The following is a 20,386-nucleotide window of genomic DNA, read 5'->3' on the forward strand; positions in this document are numbered from 1 at the left end:
CATACCTTTAATCAATTTTAATTAATTCGCCAGTTGCTGTTGCTGTAGGAGTATAATTTTTATAAATAAGCAACACTAATCGTCACACCTCCCCCTTATCGCCACCTGGCTGCACTAAAGGCCGGCAATTTGTTTCTATTAACAAAGCTGCGCCTACAAATGGCGCATCATTTATCAAGCCAACCTGAAAGCCACAGTATGGAGTGGGTGTGTGATTTCGAGGTGGGTGCGATTGTATATATCAGGCTATTCGGCGTGTCAAATGGTCAGAGCCGGAACACACCTGAGAAATTGGTAATGGTGTGGAATTCATGAATAACAGGCAGATAGGTTGAATTAACGAAGGAAAACGACCAGCGACTTGCCCTGCAATCAATTAGAGTTCCCAAGAAAATTGGGTCTATCCGATAAGGTTGTAATTGGTCAATAACAAGGCTTTTGTCTAAAAGAAGGTCTCTGGTTTTCGGAAATTCATTTATAGTTTGTTGCTTATTTTTACTATATTCCAATAAATAGTATGCCAAAATTCGTTTAGCCTTTTTTATTTGCGAACCATTATTAATATGAAGCACCACTATCCTCTTTAGCAGTCACAGAAATAGCCACGAAAATGAAAAACTTCCTTCGGCAGAACCAGACAATCGCACATGTGTTTTGACATGTAAAGGGGCCATCGAATACAAAGGACTACACGTATATGCCGTCATCATCAGAGATGGCCAATTTGAAGTCATCACTCAGCACCGACAAACAACAGCCGGCAGTTGGTGGTCGACGCGAAACCGGAAACGCTCTAAGCACCCCGTCACACTGATAAAACGAACTCCGCACACTTTCACACTGCAAAAATTTAAGATTACTAAAAAGTTTTTTCGAATAATGTCTTGCTTTCAAGATGAAATGCTGGTTATTGAGATTTTGAATTTATATTACAACCAAATTAGTTTCTAAAATTATTTTAATGTTTTTTACTAACATAATTTGGAAATCTGCAAATTATAAACAAAAAGAATATCTTTTAAACAAATAAGGTTAGAAATGTTATCCATAAGTCCAACTTTAATAGTAATCCCATCATTTCGGTTCATAGATTTTTCTAAGTATGCACGTAGGACAGCAGGTCATGAAAGAGAGGAGGCCAGGACTTAGGCCTAAGGACGCCCAGAAAGTTGGCAAGTCAGCAGTGAGCCGGGTCGACGAGCTCAGACATAACTCACAAAAACACATCAATTATGCGGAGTCTCCGCACATGTGGGTGTGTGCGAGTGTGCCGCTGCCTGGTGCTCTTTATTAATGACAGTTAAACTGTCAGTATGTGTCTGTGCGTGCCCTTGCAGGTGGCAAGAGCTTCGTCCCGGAAGGACCCTAGATTTTCCCCATTTTGTGGCTGCACCCCGTAGAGCGCGTTTTGAGTAATGTGCGCTTGTCAAATTTCAACCGAACTGGACAGCCATAAGTCAAGTATTGCTTGCTGGGGGTTAGATTGGAGGCCATAAAATTGCTGCCCAGCTATGGTTAAATTACGCATGGAATATTGGGAAGCTTGAATTTGAGTTAAATTATGTATGCGAAAGTTTGTAAAGGCTGAATTTCTATAGAATTACTAAACAATATTCTATTGTTTAACGAAGTTCAGCTTGCATCCAAGCTAAAAAATTCGTGATTTAAAGTGCAAAAAAGCAAAGATTTTAAAACATCGCCATAGGTATGTCCCTAATCACAAGAAGAAGTAACCTAATCTATAATTCCTAGCACCAATCCAAGCCCCTTCCCATCAAAGCTTCCGCCATTCATCAATTTGGCTAAGAACACATCTCAGTCATGGCTGGCCAAAGCTATTAAAAGTTAAATCGAAAACCTTCGCCAGAACAACAGAATCCCATTCACTTTAATTGCTAAACGAAGAACAACAGCCCTAGCGCCACTCCATATCCCACATCCGTAAAATTTACTATGCAACGTCTAAAAGTATGCAATAAATTCCATGCCTACCACGCGACCTGCAGAAAAACCCAGCAACCAAAAAAAAAAGAAAAACAAGAGCCGGGTAAGGAAATGGAAAATAGAAAAAAACCGAACATATGAATGACTTTCATTACTATTTTGATGTGAAATGCTCTAGCATCCAGCTGAGGCCTTCCGCTGTTATTCCTAGTCGCTCATTGTGTGTGTTCTGCCTCCTCCATGTGGGCATAGAATGTTTATCCATTGTTATGTAATCAATGACAGCCAAGGATTGAGGCTGCTAGCGGTGGATTGAGTGGAAATCCGGATCAGAGCCACCATTTCCCTCTGGAAATTCTGCATGTCTGCCTGCAATTCGCAGTGAAAGTGGCGTTAAAGTTCATTGAAAATAAATGATGGCATTATTTTGATTTGATGTTTGCTTTGATTGCTCCGCCACATATACGGACACATATACGGACACATATACAGATGTAGATCCGAGGAAAATTCGCAACAAATGATGTTGAGGCAGTACGCAAAATAGTTGTAAATGGCCCACACACATGCCACACGCGGACACAGCTCACCCACACGTCTGCATTTGCCCTTCGTGTCCTGTGAGTGTGGCATTTTATTTCGATGCTTGACTGATTTAGCTTGTCATTCAATTTCATGGTCAGTGGCTTTCAGTTCCAGTTTAAAAGTCTCCGAGAAATGTAAAACACACACAAAAAAACATCATATGAAAACAAGAGAATAACAAAAACAAAGCCATTTGCATTGTCCAGGAAAAGACAACAAATTGATTCGAAAGTGAGCCAAACGCAGCTGAGACAGAAGCCAATGAAAGGAGTGAGGTTTTCCATAAGCAAACAACAATGTCTATCCCAACCATTTTACATCCATTTGCCCCTTAATATTTTTGATGGTCCTTGATGCCTTTCGCTATTTTCAAAATAAACGCAAGGCAAGCTAACCAAAGAAAACCGACGGGGAAATCTTTGCTTGTCTGTAAACAAATACCCGAAATGGAGGATGAAGTTTAACCGCTAACCATGTCAACGACCAAACCGTTTTTGCACTTATCGCACTAACAATAAGGCAAAATGACTAACTCATTAAAGGATTTCTTTTTTTTTAACCTTCTGTTAATATTTAACAGCTGGTACTTATATGAATGCCTTATTGACTTTCTGATAGTATACACTTTCCAGCCACAACCGCGTAAACCTTTAAGCCACAAACAACAACAACATCTGGCCACCAGAGAACAGCAACTAACAACTCGAAAGTGGCAACAATTACGCGCCAGCTGAGCGGCCAACGTAAAAGGTCAGTGCCAACTTCAAACAAAATAACAACTTGTCGAGGATCAGCAAACAAACACCGAAAGAGCCAAATCAACAAACAGAGAGGTATGAAAGCCAGTTTGAAAATGCACTTTTAATAAACACATTAAGCGCTTAATTACGTACGTGATAGAGAGCGTAGAGTGTTTGAAGTGAGAAACTCTGAAGGCTTTAGGATATGGTGTTTAGGTTGAAAAAACTGAGCAAGGAAACTGACTATGAGCTTTGGTATTGGTATTATATTGTCTGAATAGCATTCAGAAATTATATTTTTTTATAAATTTATGATTCTCATACGTATCTAAATAAAAGTCTTTTTAAAGCCTTATATATATAAAAATCTGTGATGGCACTATTCATCCTCGTTAAGATACTGACTTAAGAAGAACTGCTATTATGGGTAATTGCCCTTCCCCTTTTCGAAATATGGAAAACTCCCCACAAGGACTTCAGTTCTGTCATCACTGCATTATAATTACTATATCCACAATTCGCGTTGCGTGCCCATGTGAGTTTGTATCTGTGAGCGCAAACAATGGAAATTACACTTGAGTTGCCACCGACGAGTGGTGTCTCACTTGAGTCCTGTCTGTCTGTTGCGTGCGCTTAAATGTTTCAATATTTACCGTTTATTAGCTGCTATATAGTCGGGTGATGGGCGACGTAAGGGGCGACGACCAAATGGGCGGGCCGCACACAATAGCCGACGAGGTGAGGGCGTTAAGGTGTGGCAAGTGTTTAAATGCTGCATGTGTCTGGTGTGAAGTGTCCTGCCATTAAAAGTGAACATTTAAATTATCAGTTGGCAATCTAAATGGAGTGTCGCCTATCTGACAATCTGTCTTACTTCTCATATGTGCTTTCTCTTTACATCAACCTATTTAAATTTAATTTAAAATGTATGAATTTTAATATTTTTTCGATCAAGTACCAACTTAAACTGAACATTGTATTTCTAAAACTTCATGACAAATCTTCATGACCTGCAAATCCATTTAAATTATTATAAAATTAAAAATATTCTCCGGAATGAGTCTTTGTCGCTTTCAACGCATATCCTGCAGAGCATTAACACCACATAAGTATAAGCAGACATCCTTTTTGAAAACTAAATAAGACTTTCGGTTTCTTTTTCAGGACATTTGATAGCAAAACTGTTGCACTCATATTTCGCAAACAAGTGTTGCAAAAAGCGGGAAACGACAAAAAGTTTAACTTTCTTGCACCCACAGAGATAAAGATATTTTATAACTGCATTTAATGCTATTACGCCCATATGAACTTTGGCATAAGGTCTCTAAGGAAATGGTTTCGTCTGCATTTTGCAGCTCGAAGCTCAAAGCTCGAGTTAAATTCCCACATAATAGAGCAAGAAAACATTTTAAAGTTTTGTAACAAGACAAGTGCCACAAAAGATATACTTTCCCTCAAATATTTATTTGTACTCTGCACAGTTTTGTATTCCCCTTGAACCTTACCAAGTTACGTTAGAAAAAAGAAAATAAGTTATGCATTTTTACAGTATTGTGCTTAAGAGAGAAATATTTTCAGAGTTTTAATATATTTAAGTAATATCCTTTTAGTTATTAACTTCTCATGTTAGGTTTTTAAACAATGGTTAAGTTTTAAAAATGGTTAAACGTTTCCTACTTTATGAACTTTTTTTAACCAAAAACAACGACACCCGTAAACATAAGTTTATTGCTTATTAAAAAAATGCCAAAAATATTCAGTCTATTTCTATTTCTAGTTCAGACAAAGCTAAACCCCAATCAAAAAGCCAATCCCATGGCCATCACCCCGCAAGGGCGTCTGTAAACTTTTGTGAAAGTCAAAGCCACAGACAGTGGCAGAAAATCGAGGCAGTCAAAAATATTAATAAACCGCAAACGCTGTCTCAGAGCCCCGAAATCCCGCCACCCACGTACTCTGTGGCTCCGGTTCCCCTTGTAGTTTGGCGAATGATATAAACCACAGGATAAAAACTCAAATATGCAGGATCGACAATTTTCCACAGCCATGTCGAGGGTGGGACGAAGGCGGAGGCGGAAAAAGAAAAAACTATGAAAACATCATAAATTTTCCACAGTCAGAAAAGTTTTAGAGCGCTGCTGCTGACTCACCCACATACTCGTCCTAGCACAACCTATACTAGCACATACAAAGCAAACTCTGAGGATTCAAAGCGAAGATAGCTGATTATCCAAATGAACTTTTGCAGCCGGAACCAGTGAAAATTGCAAAAGGCCTTCCACTCACAATTAATGCCTCGATTGGAGAGGCATGTTGCAAGTCGACGATTCAGACCATCGCCTATTCCAACAGAAAATCCCACTCACAAAGGTCACCGAATTACTGCTCTCATTTGGGTTAGTCGGCAATTTAGCTGATGAAGAGAGGGTGGGATGTAGTAGGGGCCACTGCACATTTTCAGTCGGTTGGGGTTTCTGGGGTTACGAGGTTCAATTTCGGTGAGTCAAGTGGACCATCTAATTGTCCTTTAATAGACTGAACTGCAAGATGGCAGAGATTGTCTGAGGCCAGCGGAGAGCATGATTATATTCTTTGTACCTTCCTCATGGTATTACTCCTTATTTATTTTCTTTGTTACCCTTAACCCTTCTGCGTTGGCAAACATTTCATATACCTACAATAAAATGGCTGTTTTCCAATGACTTACTTACTTTTGCCATATCCACACGCGTAATGCCCACCTAATTATCATTCGAAGGGGCGTAACGAAAATAGCAAAGAACCCAGAGAACAAAATTATTGTGTAGAGTGCTGGGAAAACATTATTAGCGTATGTGGGTCACAATCGGGCTGGCACTAATGCTAGAAAAAGCACATAGAGACGCCTTTTGCATTTCACAGAATTCTTGTGAACTTGTGTAGTAAGCATTGTTTTTCTAGCGTATTTTCCACCGCACACACAACTTTTTGCCATAAATACAAATATTCTCCATGTAGAGTCGTAGTTTCCCCAGCCATAGCTTCTCTTTGGCCTTTATTTATTTGTTTTATTATAATAATCTGTGCCTCCACTCCCAAAGGCAACACTTGTAAGCGGAAGTGCAAGTGACTGCCAACTTTCCAACTCACTTTGGGTTTGGGTAAAATATTTTTGTTATTTTCACATTTTTATTAGCGAACATGTTTTCGTGAATTGTTGGAGAGCCTGATTATTCCGGCAGTTATCTTGTACCGCAAAATTTGTATATTATGGGTTAAGCTTAGAGAGAAAATGCTTTACACATTTCTCAAAGCGGTTTTGAGAGCTATTTATATTTAAGATTTTAACTATGACCGCTGAGAGTAGTATTAAGGTCGTCCAGTGAATGTTTTTAAGTTTTTTCAATAGATGTAAAATCTGGTGTATAAAAAATATATTTGACCTACTACAAGTCTTCGAATATACGGAAATACTGAATATTTTTACAAACGAAATTTAATAAATGACAAGAATATTGGAAAGGAAGTCGTTTTTCCTTTAAGCTATTCTTGCTGTTATGTACATTCACTCTGAATCAGCCTGCCATTTATCCAAACTTCGAATTGTATGAGCCAGTCAGCAACTTCATCATCCTTGGTGAAAATCATTGAAGCTTACACTCATCAACAAAGTGGAGGTGGAATGTGGATGGAAGACAGAAAAAAAGAATACATCTCCGTTCAAATATTATGGCTGTGGCAATATTTACACTTTTCACGCTTTTCACGTTTCGACTGACTTTCCATTTGCTCATTTTTGCCACTTCGCTATCTCTTTTTATCTTATCCAGCTATCCATCCATCCATCGAACATCTCTGTGCACTTTGCCATCTTCAACGCTTCGTTTGCCGCGTTGGGTTTGCCAAAATAATATTCGTAAATAATTTTTGCACCTTGATGTGATTTGTGCGCAAAAATGTTTTCCAAATGATTTGTTTGCCTAGGTATTTGCTTTTATCTGTTTTTCCCTGCTATTGGCCAATAGACGAAGGATGAGGTTGGGCGATGGAAAATCCTTGGCAGGAGCACTCAGTGTAATTGTATTTGCCTTTCGAACTTCCTTCGCGTCATTTTACGCCCACGCAGCGAAAGTCAAATACAAACAAATAAAGCGTAAAAGAGAAAGAGGAAGACCAAAAAAAAAATTGAGATGGGCGTGGGGGAAAATGTGTGCCGGAGAATGGCGATGCACATTGATTAAATCAAATAAAACGAAGGCAAACAAGGAAATTGGATAAAGGCAATACAACAATTTTAGTTCATCAATGAAAACATATTTTTGCATGCCACATTTTGGGTGCAGACTTTCGTTTATTTTAAGCTTCAAAATATTTTTGCATCATCAAGAAGTGTAGTTATAAAATATTGATTTTAAGTACATTTAGAAAATTAAATTGCAAACAATCTCCTTTACAAAACAATAAGAAAGTGCCCTTTGATCTAAGAACTACCGAATTTATAAGAATATTAAATGGTTTTAATTTATATATCTCAACAAAAGTTCATGTATTCCTTATAGTTTAGCAAACAAATTAACTCATATCACTAGTATTATTAAGCCTTTCTTGGCATCTTTTATGTGCGTTTTGGGAAACGTGATGCCAAGTTTTCCCGAAGAACTTTGTAATTTCACAAACAATTTTCATGGCACGCAGACAGGCGAACGGTGCGAAAAACGCGAGCATGTGTATGTGCGTGTTGCGGAAAAGTCTATAATTTAAATATGTGTTGTAACACTTTGCTTTAATGGATGTAAGTTCTGCGGCTACTACAAATTGTCGGTCTGTGGCCGACAGTTACTGACTCATTGTCAGTAAAAAATACAAAAAAAAAATGTTGTTAACTCTCCTGCGGCTGAGGGCGATAAACAGCTTTAAAGTAATCGAGTCGCATAATAAGCATAAAAATATAATGCCCATATAAGCTTACAAAGTACTGAAAAGGGCGGGGGGAGATATAAAATAAAACTGGATGGAAAAGTTGGGAACTGAAAACTGCTACTGATGGCACCACCGATGATGATGTCATCAACGCCAACCACGCCAACCATGGATGTTCCCAAATTATGCATCCCGTTGGATGAACATCCCCTTGTCGAGGACACAAAACTCCACCAAAATCAATAACAATAACAGGAGAGTTGAGATCTGAAAGGCAGACGTCGCCAACTCTCTAGCCAGACGTCCCGGCAAAGTGGCGCCAATATTTTTAGCCACCTCGCTTCCGTATCGGGGTTGATTATCTCCCCCATCTGCCCTGGAAAAACCACCCCCACCTTTTCATCTCTGTGTGCTGTTTGTCCTGTTCCGTCTGACTTGTCATGGCTTTTTGATGGCTCTGGTTTGGGGCTTTTCTCCGATAGTTTTCACAGTTTCCCCCTTAACTTTTATGCAGTGTGTGCAGTGTTATTTCTTACTTCGTTCCTGTGACTCATACGCAACGGAATATTTAAGTCTGATGTGCATAAATTCATTTACCTTAAATGTAAACAGGAATACTTCTTTGTACCCGGCAGTTTTCTCAATCATATTTTTTTTATTCCTGCGGTTCTTGGCCAAGTTTTAATATCGCTTTGAACTTTTAATTGGCGTCTGGTGTTAATTGAATAATAATTAATTAAATACTGACAACACCAGGTGCGATTTTGTACCCCTGTAACTGATTAGCAATATACATAGAAAAGGTAAAATATCTACAGGGCTAACAAAGAGTTTTATTGGGAACTTTAGTTGAAGGTAAACCAAAATATTACAGTTTGAGGAAGAGTGATTTTAAATACACTTTTTTAGAGAATTCAAACACTACAAACATTAGAAAAAGGATTGTCTGGCTTAAATAAAAATAGTCCTTCTGTATCTTAAATACAGTAACATAGTGCCCACACAGACGAACACTCATCTGGCAGCATTAATTAAATAATAAATTTAAGTAGATACGCGGCGTTGTAGTTGTGTTCCATATATGTAGTTTTGATGTCTTTTGACCAGCGCATTTGTTTTATGTCATCGTCATTTCATAAAAAGCTTTTGCCATGACGACAAGGACGACCTGCACTCCCACATCCCGCCACTGCATGCATTCACGTTGCGTTCCTGTTTCTGGTAATTACTCAAGCAGACGTCGAGGATTCGAGTAGAACCTTCCTCCTCCATAGCCCACTTTCCACTTCCACTTGTCGGCTGGCAAACATAATGAACATATGTGACTACTCGTGACACGGCACACTGGCGTAAAAAGGCTCTCTATCTCTCTTTTTTTTCTACACACAAAACACACAGAGACAAGTGGGCGTGTTCACTGGCTGCACAAAAGAGGCGTGGCCAGGGCATTACGCGCACATAATTCTAATTAGTGGCATATGCCACCAGATAGCAGATACCATTGCCCACCGTAACCACTGCACAGTCCCACAGTCCATGTCTCAAATTATGTTATTACGCCTTTTGAGCGCCCAGATTATATTGCAATGGCTGTGATGTAAAAATAGAGCCAACCTTCGGAAGCCTCAACGTAAATATCTTTAACGGATTTATTACATAAGTACAGTAGAATGTTGTTTTCTGTTAGGACATGGGTACATAAACCGCAAAGGGTTATAAGTCATACCTAGATCGGAAGGATTAAAAGTTACTTAAAAGCTTTTAACTTAAAACTTATATTTAAATAATATGTTTATATACAATAATAATAATAATAATAATAAAGACATCAAGATACATTTTAAAACTACATTTATAGCTATGTAATAAGTAAATAGTAGTCATTGACTTATACTGCACATGCTTCCGCAAAGATTAGAATTAAAACTCATTCGCAAACAAATTTTGGCTTCATAAAGATCAATACGAAATTGTGATTTTTTTCAAAAAAAAAAACAAGCTGAACAGAATTCATTCAATATGTCCAATCTTGATGATTTCTTTGCCAAGAAGGACACTAAAAAGTCAAAAAAAAAAAATCAAATTTCTTGGCCACCGATGAGCTCTACAAAACGCTGGAGGAATCCGCAAAGTTGTCATCAAATGCCGATCCCGATGATATTATGGAAGCCGTTACTCATATAGAGGGTTCAAGCGGATTTCCAGGATCGGCCATGAAGTCACCCGAATTTGGAATTCGTTTATCTGATGAAACTGATGACGTGGAGGATGAATGGCGTGATTTTACTGAGGAGAATTGCAAGCAGTACACTAGCTCGAGACGTAGCATCCAGATGAGTCTTAGCTCCATAGGTGGCGAGGTCAAAGTTCAGGAACTGGAGCAGCTAGATACAGGAGGCGATGGTATAGACGTGGGTCAGGCTCATAATGATGGTATGGCAAATACTTTTTGTCCCTGGCAAAAGATGGAGGTCCATCTTGAGGTCCAAACATCCAAGAATCGGAAGGGCGGAGAGCAGTCGGACAAAAAGGAGGAGCCAACAAAGACTAAGAGCCAAATCTATATTCCTCCTGCTCTGCGCCAGAGCCAAGGTGACTTCAATCAAAACCTTCAGGTTAAGAGCCGTCTGCCGAAAACTCAATCCAAGGTCTTGGAAAAAGGTCAAGCTCCCGATCTCAATAGTTCTGAATATTTTCCCACCTTGAGTGGTTCCAAAATATTCAAACGCACCAAGTAACCGATAAATTTACGAACTTTTAAGTTACCGTTGCTGTTCAAAGTTTGCTGAGATCAATTGTTAATGTGTGCAGTCTGGAGCGATGTCTCGCTCCAATAAAAAAGAAAGCAATCTACTATCCCTCTGTTTTGTGGTGTTTTACTCGTAAACAAATTTGCACTCAACAGGCCCATTAGCATTACACGACTGGTCCCCGATGTGTCGTTAGCTGTAAACGAGCCAAATATTTACAAACAAATCGGTTTTAGCCTTAAATGCACCCGGCGGACTAGGCAAAAACCTTTTAAATTTGGTCAGAAAGTTGGACGTGAAATTTCGGGACTAATTTGTTTGCAAGGGAAGCGGCACTTCAACAATAATTAATAATTAAGGCATTTTGCAAAAAATATACGAAGAATTTATTTTTACATTATTGGTATTGCTTTAAACTGAGATTCCCTCGCTAGGTTTCACCGAGATGTATTCTAACAAATTTTATCACAAAACAAATTTTTGGATCCACTTCGTCAACTTGCATCCTCACTGGAAGGTTTCATTGTTGGATTGTTCAGAGTTTTCTTGAATTGTGGATGATTAAATCCTACTTTCCTTCTAACCAGGCTAACAATGTCCGCCGTAGGGTCCGTAGCAGGAGCAGCAGCCATATGGCCCACAGGGACCACAACAGTGGTTGATCGACCGGAACCACTGGCCATTATAGGGTCCGCAGAGCATACAGGGACCCAGACCACCAGTCGGTCCACAGCAAGTGCCGGGCATAGAGCATATTCCTGGATTGCACATCTTGTTCTGTATATACTGATTTATAATATTTTTTATTAGTTTTTATTTTTTTTACCACTCACATTAGCCTGTTTACGGAAGTAGGATTTTAATTCCAAAAAAAGATTTGGTAGTTGTCCAAAAAGATGTTTTTGGTTAGAGGGCCGAAACGAGAATGAGTCTTACCCCCGCTCTCCGGGTAATCCAGGTTTTAAATTTTGGACTTTAATTTCATGGCCTTCTTTGTTCATTTTTCATGGCACACTTTAATTAGATTTCTCCAAGCTAAAAGTTAAACTAACTTATTTCTAACAAAACGCACGGTTAAAGCTGCTCACGAATATCTGTAAGTCCAATGGAATTCCACTTCATTGCTCCTCTTAAAATGGTACTTCTGTTCCCCTCTAAGGGCTTCTCATTCCCTCAAACTCTCGATGTCATAATTTAGCCAAAGGCGCAACAAGTCGGAAAAGCCCGCGACTGATTTTTCCTTTTTGCCTCTCCTTTATTGTTTTACCGAGAGCAGAGTTTTCTTAAGCATTTTGTGTGGGGCAATGCGCACAAACCTATTTTTCTTCTCAGCCGGGATTCCGTCTTCTTGTTTACGGACAACAGAGCCGGGATTCGCAGTCAAAGTGAAGTAAAGTCACTTGACAAGTTTTGTCACGTGCGTCACATGTTGGAATGCTGTTCTCCCCTCGGCGGAGTCCACCCACTTTTCCCACCGCTCCGCCGCCCCTTTCTTTCTGGCTTCTGAGCATTTCAAGCAATTTTCCAGGCATGCCTTGCCGCTTCTGTCGTTGTCGTCATTTCATTGTTTCAAAATTGTTGCTCATGTTGTTCCTGTTGTTGACCCGGTTTCTGTATATTTTTTTTTTGTTTTTGGCTTTTCTGCCACGTTTCTTGGTCGGCAACCAGGCTCCAACTGAAAAGAGCTCTTGTTGGCGTAAATGTGTTTGTGATTATTTAGTTATGGCATCTAATTGAGTTTTGTGTTTGTTCGGTTGGTGCGGGAGTGTGGAAAGTGCTTATACAATAGCTAATTGAGTCGATTACTTCAACATTTTCCACGTTATAGCTTAAAATCATGGGGATATATGTTCCCTAATTTGTAGAGAATTCAATGAAGAGATTTGGCTAATCAAATTTAAACAGTTTAAATTTCAGAAAGTATGAGAGTTGTACCTGCAACCCTTTAAATTTCTTGCTCATGCTTCAACTTTGATAGATTTAATGAATGTATTTAAAGATTTATTTTTAAACTGTAAAAAGCAACTTAGTATGTCTGCTTATCGAATTAAATATAAAGAAAACCCAACAAAAATTCGATCGGATTAGCTTCTTATCTTTTACCAACATTAAATTAAAGAACTTCCGCTCTTCGTAAATAGCCGACTGCCTTGGTGGCCTCCCTGCTGGTTAAACTTATTTTCTGTTCCGATTCAGAAGCACCAAATACCCCGTCAAATACCCCTATCCCTGGCCATATCCCAACATCATCTCCATCGCGTGCTGGTCTCGTATTACAGCATTGCATACTTGCAGGCGCGTGCGCTCCCATTCGATTTGAACTCTGTGTGGCGACTTTAAAGGAAAAGTATCAGCCAGTCGAATATGTTGTGACTGTGAAGCTTAATGTTTCGTGTTGATGTGGCTTTTTTGTGTGTTATTTTTTCCGGCTTCTTTGCTGTTATTTTTACGGTTTTTGAGAAATGCCCTTTTCAGCCGGCTGAGAAGTTCAATGTCCCCCATTTTATAAGCGTCCGTGCAGCGGAAGTTTTGGGGGCGATAAGTTTTTTGTTCCGTTGCTTATGTTTTTGATTTATTCATTTGTTAGGTACAGCTTAAGAGAGGAAGAAAACTCCATTAAAATTTCTAATAAACTTAATGTTGCATAATTACCCAATAAATTTAAGGTGAAATTATAATTTATTGCATTTGTTTCCATTTCATTATGAATGCAACAGGTCCCCAAACTAGTTTTATATAGGCAAATTATTAAATAAATCAAAAACAACACAAAATATTCCTATATTTCATATTATACTAACCTTATTTATATCAGGGAAATTATATAATTGGTTATTCAGAGCATTTATAGCCTAAAGTTTGAAACAAAAATTGTAAACGGGCATCTCATAGTTGTATATGTATGAAACCATCAAAGTACATCTGTCTGTGGTCACTTTACTGCCTCATTAATTCAGCGATGCGGATATATTGACGAAGAACTGGCAGCCAGACATAATGGATGCTGTCTGATTCTGTCGGTGGATCAGAATGCTTTATACTCGTATACGCCAATACGAGAACCAGCTCAACAACATGATTATCGTTGTGAGGGAATTAGAGCGAGTCAAGTGAACTCCGCCTTTTTCTTCTTCCTCTCTCTCCGTCTTTTCTGTTGGGATGTCTGCAGCGAAGCATAACTTATGCCCATTGTAGTTATGCATTGAATGTTTTGCTGAAGTGCACAGCCAAACAACTGCTCAATCACTTCACTGAATCAATCAGTCAGTGCACAAAAACCCCGGCGATGTAAAGACGTTTGTGGACGACTTATAGAGAGTGCTGCCGGCAATTATTCGCCCAAATGAAGTTTGTCTATAGCCAATCATCCGTTCCCGGTTAAATGAGCATTTGTGTGTACTGACTCTGCATTGTGCATTGTTCAGGCTTCAACAGATTAGAAATCGCGTATATATCTACCATATTACCAATGAAAGAGAATTCATTCAAAGTCTAATGCTATATCCTTCTAAGTGCATAATTAATTTGACTTTTCCAGAAAAATCATCCTTAATGCAGAAGCAAATTTAAGCTCTAAAAATATAAAATAAAATGATTGCCATTAAAGTATAACCTACTTAATATACATATGTCAAACCAGATTTATATATAAATAAATGACATAATTATTCGTAATCCAAAAATCACCAATAATTAATTTAAACTAATGCCCAAATAGCTTTCTATCATTTGTTGACTAATTTTATTTATTCCCCATTGAGGTTCCACTCAGCAATTGACCCTTGATATTCCATATTTGATCTCATTTGCACTCTTCTCCATCAATATAAACACACATCGAAATGAAATGAATTTTTTGTTGCCCATCAGCAAATGAAATTGATTTTCTCCACTGCCCAGAAATTTGCAATTATACAAAAAGGTTTTGCCATGCAATATGTAAACAAAACGGTTTCAAGAGTTTGCATTCAGTGAATTTAAATTTTTGGGCTATTGACCAGTTGAGGCTGTTGTAAAATATGCGCATAAAACATGCAATTAATCTTAATTTTAATTACTAGACCAGATGTAGGCACCTATCCCAATAAATCTAATAAATTGCCCCTTTAAAGTGTCGTTAAATTCAAGTTTGGGATGGAACTTTTTAAGAGTGGACAAGTAGCGCTTAAGAAGAGGTGGAAAAAGTTTATAATTAAAACTTTACGCACGTTTTGGCCAAGTAAATAGCACAGACGGCTTACACAAGCACAATGCCAACACTAGCGCAAACAAGAAGCCCTACTTTTGGGTCCTTTTGGTACGCATCTAGCGTACGAGTATTTTGTGTTGCATACTTAAGTGGGCAAAGTCTTCAGAGATAGAACATATGCTCAGGGTTAAAGGATCCTACGGGATGGTTGCAACGGGATACTGGGCCTTGAGATTGACACTAATTATGGGACCAGATCTTGCTGTCAGTTGCTTCCATTCAAACAGTGACCAGAGTTTACCAACGATAGCAAACTACAGCTTTTAGCTGTGTAACCATCTCCTAACTAGCAAACATATTATTCATGAGCAACTGTAAAAACAACAGCAACCAAAATTGTAAGTCAAATGAAAGTTCATATGTAAATATTTTCAACATGCTCTTTGTTTGTTCTAAAATTTTGACCAGCCAGTCTGAGTTTGGTCAGTTGATTGTTGGCTGCAGCATAAATAAATGAAAATGCTACAGTAAAGGGCAGCCCCCTATTTTGAAAAACTTTTTTATTTCAATTAATGTTTATATTTTGAATCAAATGTGTTTTATATTAAATGACAGCTTTTATTAAATGTGTTAAGTTAAAATACCGTAACTGCTTCTGAATGGAACAAAAGCCTTTCAGCGACCGAACGGAAAGAGCAAGAGTCATTTTGAGTTAATTGTCTGAGAATGGTTCGTTGCCTGTCGGCGGTTTCATTTTATTTCATTTTTTTAATTGTATGCAAATTATTGTAAACTGTTGCGGCTTTGTCTTATGTGAAGCACAAAGTGTTTCAACATCGAAAGCACCCTAAGAAAGAGGTAAAGTGAGTTTAACTAAGAAAAAATATTTTAAAAAACATACCTAATAGATTATAAGTTTAATGTAGCAAAATGTTGTATATGGAAATTATTCTCTACAAAAAATTAAGGTTTTTATAAAGGTTAAATGGACTAAAAATATATTTATTGGTTTTTAATAATGATTATTTTTTAAAGAACATCACACCTTCTATCAGAACTCATAAACCTCACTTGTGATATTAATTTATTTAAAATTATCTGCATGCCAGACTGCTGCCTTCAGTATCTGCAAGGTTTGCCTTTAAAGTTTGCTCTTTCTGTTATTTCAGTGAAAACATTTATCACCCAATTGCCTCTCAATCCCTTCAGGCTCACACACAAAATTGTTAATTTCATATGAAAAGTGCATTTATTTGCATTTTCAATGCAAAAGGCGTCCTGCTAGGCGGCCCAAAAAATTATTGCATTTAATTAAATAGCATGTGTTTTCGTTATTGTTCTTTCATGTATGAAGAGGGTTCATAGTTAAAAATGTTCATGCATTACGAAAAAATGCATTACGTCGATTGTAAGCGATTGCAAACGGGAATAAATAAATTGGAAAATGTTTTATTTTAATTTAATTGAAAATATGTTGAGAATGCAAAATGTAATTTGCTAAATACATTGTCCTTTAAATCAATTGTGTAGCTTAAATATTTTCTGAAATGCAAATGGCTAAAGTGAATGTGCTTTTCTGTCAACTCTCTCAACATTTTTCGCATGTGAATTATTTTACAAATAATAAACAATTTTTTGGTTTGACTTTTCAACGTTTTTAAAATTATTATTTAACTCTCGTCAGCACGGCTTTTCCCTGGCTTCTGGGGCATTGAAAAAACGAAAAAACCCTGCTGCAAAAGATAGAAAAAATTCTTACACTGCTTTTGCCCTAAAATCCGGGGCTTCATTATTCACATGGCACAAGGCTAGATTATCACATCAAGCGAAGAAAGGACGATGTGAAAGCCAGACAAAGAGACATGCTCAAGTGAAAGTCAGAGACAGCCAGGGGAACAAAATGCAGCATAATGCAAAAAAACAATATCCAGCATAAATTGCAAAAATTATTGGTAAAAAGTCAAAACAGGCATAGAAAAAGTGTACAAGGGCATCTAGTACTAATGGACAAGCTTGTCCTTCGACAAGAAGGATAACTTTTTTGCACTAGTTAGAAAGGATGTCCATTACTTGTAGCCCATGATTGTTGTCCTTCGTTTTGCGGATAACAAAACTTGCTGGCCATGACTCAGAGGATTGGAAAAAATAACCCAGGTCTTATGGTTTGATAAATGTTTGCTAAAGAACCTTACTTTTTCCTTCTTTTTTTGGTTAAATAAAAAGGTAAGCTGCTTTGGAAAGTTAATTCGATAATGGTGGTACTCAGACATTACCTTTCCTTCGATATCGGATTTACTTTTGCCAAAACGGTTAATAAATCTATTTTAAATTATCCTATTTCTGGTTGCTTTAAATATAATTTTACTGTTTTTTTAAATATTAATATATTAAGTTCATTAAAGAACCATTTTTAGTAAAATATTATCCCACGCCTGCAAGACAAAAAGCAACATTTACCCACCGAACTTAATTAAACTTTAACCGAACCACCGCACCACCTAATGGCCAACGAACCACCGCAATCTTTAAGCCCAAACCAGATCGGACCCCCATTTTCGAGCTGTGGCTGGGCGGAGATATGTATGGCAGAGACCACCGTTTACAGGGGGCGTGGCAAATATTATCAGTGTAATGTTGCATGGCGTCCCAGACGTCCACAGCAATCTATCAGCAGGAAGGCAGATAGGCCATTGTGCAGGTGGTGCTGCCCCGGCCTAGCCAGACCATAAGGGTCGACGTCGTCGGTATTGGTGGCCCGGATAATAGGGGGCCGATAGGGTTGCCAAATGCAGCTCCTCCATTCGAGACTACCAATCTGCAATCATCTCCGGCTGCCTGCCGTTGATGATGCCAATAAAGTTGTTGTTTATGCCGATAATGATGTGTCATCCTGTCCGACTGGCAAATGTGCTTTAAGCCCCGATCCCACTCTCCCTTTTTTGGCTTTAAATCGTTGTCGAAACGATTTCTTTACTTGACATTTTCTTTGGGGTGTTTTACAAAGGTTTACGGTGAACAAATGCAAATTTTCAACCCCTTCTCGACCCGCCATTTAGCCGTGTTAATGACTTTTCCATGCAAATCGACTTGACCCTCGACAACCCCGAATATTGACCGGATATTTTTTAAGTGTCCCAAGCAGAATATTGGATAAATTATGAGGTCCACAGGAATGCTGCAGAGTAAAACAGTGAGGCAGTACAAACATTCCGCCGAAGAGACATTTTACGACAATTATGCACTTTCGTTATTGCGAAACTTTACAATTTTTATTTAATTTGCCTTTATTTATTCATACGGCAAGCGGTTTATTGCATTGCTATGACAACACATAAATGAAGAAACTCACCGCAAAATGAGTACGTGGCATGGGTATTGTACGGGCGATTGAGTTGGATCGTATATTATGAAAATAAGTGCAGTGCAGAGAGCCAGATTAAAGATTCGTGGGGTAATTTGGGGTAATAAATTAAAAGCTGTATCAAACTGCATTAAGAAATTAACAAATAAATCAAAGCTAAAATCATTTTCAATTTGTTGCTTAAATATATGGTGTTCTTTAATTATTCGTGATATAAATCGGTTTTAATAATAAAAAAATGTTATTAAGTTGACCTTTTTTTTATGACGATTTTGTGTTTTATAACTTTGGAATTGAAAATATTTAAAATATTTTTGCTAATTTCTTTCCCATGTAACTTTCTTTTTAGCTTTTTTCGTAGAGTATTTGCACACCTTCGGTGCAAGTGTAAAATATTTACACACTTTTTGTTAACTACATATCTGTTAATGTAAGAAGCTTCCCATGCATGTATTACAAGTAGAGAACAACAGATCCAGTACGGGAGCCGGTAGATACAACAGAAAATAAAATTCTTTAATGCGAAAACAGGCGGGCGACATAATAAAAGTGCGCATATGCATACAAGTGTATAGTGCACTTACTATACATTGTATATGGGGGAAATGTATATTATATGTGGGATTCCCAAATGTACGTCGTTGCAATTTTTACATTGCTGTGGCCACGCACAAAAGCCAGACCCGCCCACTCGATCACGCCCGCCTTCATCCAGCCGTTCGTCCTGGACATCAAGTGAACACCAAACCCTCGAAAAAGCCCAACCCATAGTTTCCTCGGCTCATGCAAATGAAGTTATCCTGCGGTTATTTGTGGCTGTCGTTATGATGTTCGGTATGGAGAATGAGGACGAGTGCAACCGGATATGTTGCCGTAGCTATAGCTGATGCAGTTGCCTGGCAATTGATTAAAGCTTAATTGAATTTAAAGTCAAGTCGTGGGCTTTAAGGATTAATTACAATGTCCTGGGATGGCGTCCATATCATTGAAATTGATGAGCCTCGCTATTCTTCGAACCAGACAGTCGACCATCCAGCCGACCAACATTCCGGCCTCAATCGTCTTAACCAGAGCACGCAATCCGATAAGGACACGACATCACGTTGTATGCACCAGGTCCTTGTGTCTCCTTCGGCACAGGTATGTCCATTTCCAGGGCGGTATAGTGTTTCGCTTAAACCTAATTAATTATGGCAATTAATTGCAAATGCATTCCCCACGCAAAAGCCAACACTCCACACCCCCAGCCGACCGCAAAAGCCATCTGACAACTGACCGACTTTTGCCACAAGGCCGGCGACTCAGCCGGGGTTTATTCCGCCCGAGTTGGCTTCCTTTCCGACTCTCCGACTTTCTGACATACGAGAAGGCCACCGCCGTGATTAGACAATGAAATGCGAAACTGATAATTGGCTAAGCAGCTAAAGAGAACGACAACGATAAATGCATTCGCCTTTCCATTGTTTGCCTTGGCATTAGTCGGCAAAATGGCAAATGTGTCAGATGGAAGGATTTAATGCTTAGCAATGTTTAAATTTTAAGTCCCCAGTAAAATCCTAAGCCGAGAATTTATATAGCTGCACACCTAATATGATTCAAATTAAACACGAATACATTTTCCAAATGCCAGCATGAATTTATTATGATAAATCAGAGCCAACTGTTTCTAGTCCACACTGGTTTCTTTGCCAGCTTGATTGGTCGTATCAATTTAATCTGTTCAATAAAAATTAATAGAATTCAATTAAAATTCGCATTTAATTGCGAGATGGTTTTCCATATGCACATATTTTTTTGTATTTTGAATTGCTTTAACTATTTAATATACATTTTTATCATATCGAATACCTTAGATTTCTCTAATTACAAAATACAAAATATACAATTTTGTAATTGTCAAAACTCAGCTTGAAAACAG

The 20,386-nt window shown here is 38.2% G+C and overlaps 1 protein-coding gene and 1 long non-coding RNA gene across 2 annotated transcripts; one reads left to right on the plus strand and one right to left on the minus strand.

Moving 5' to 3' along the window:
• The first annotated feature begins 10,140 nt into the window (after positions 1–10,140).
• Positions 10,141–11,024, plus strand: LOC108105087 (protein CDV3 homolog). Its single transcript, XM_017211908.2, is given in 2 exon segments — positions 10,141–10,230; positions 10,233–11,024. Coding segments are annotated over 2 exon segments (717 nt in total). The 5' UTR covers positions 10,141–10,187; the 3' UTR covers positions 10,907–11,024.
• Positions 11,025–11,280: 256 nt separating this feature from the next.
• On the minus strand, positions 11,281–12,890 carry LOC108104567. The gene is made up of 2 exons (XR_001772318.2): positions 11,752–12,890; positions 11,281–11,695 (listed from the first exon to the last, which is right to left on the minus strand). It is a non-coding gene; the product is annotated as an uncharacterized LOC108104567 (long non-coding RNA).
• Positions 12,891–20,386: the final 7,496 nt, after the last annotated feature.

This window comes from Drosophila eugracilis, unplaced genomic scaffold (assembly GCF_018153835.1).
Source record: "Drosophila eugracilis isolate 14026-0451.02 unplaced genomic scaffold, ASM1815383v1 contig_423, whole genome shotgun sequence".
Taxonomy (NCBI): Eukaryota; Metazoa; Arthropoda; class Insecta; order Diptera; family Drosophilidae; genus Drosophila; species Drosophila eugracilis.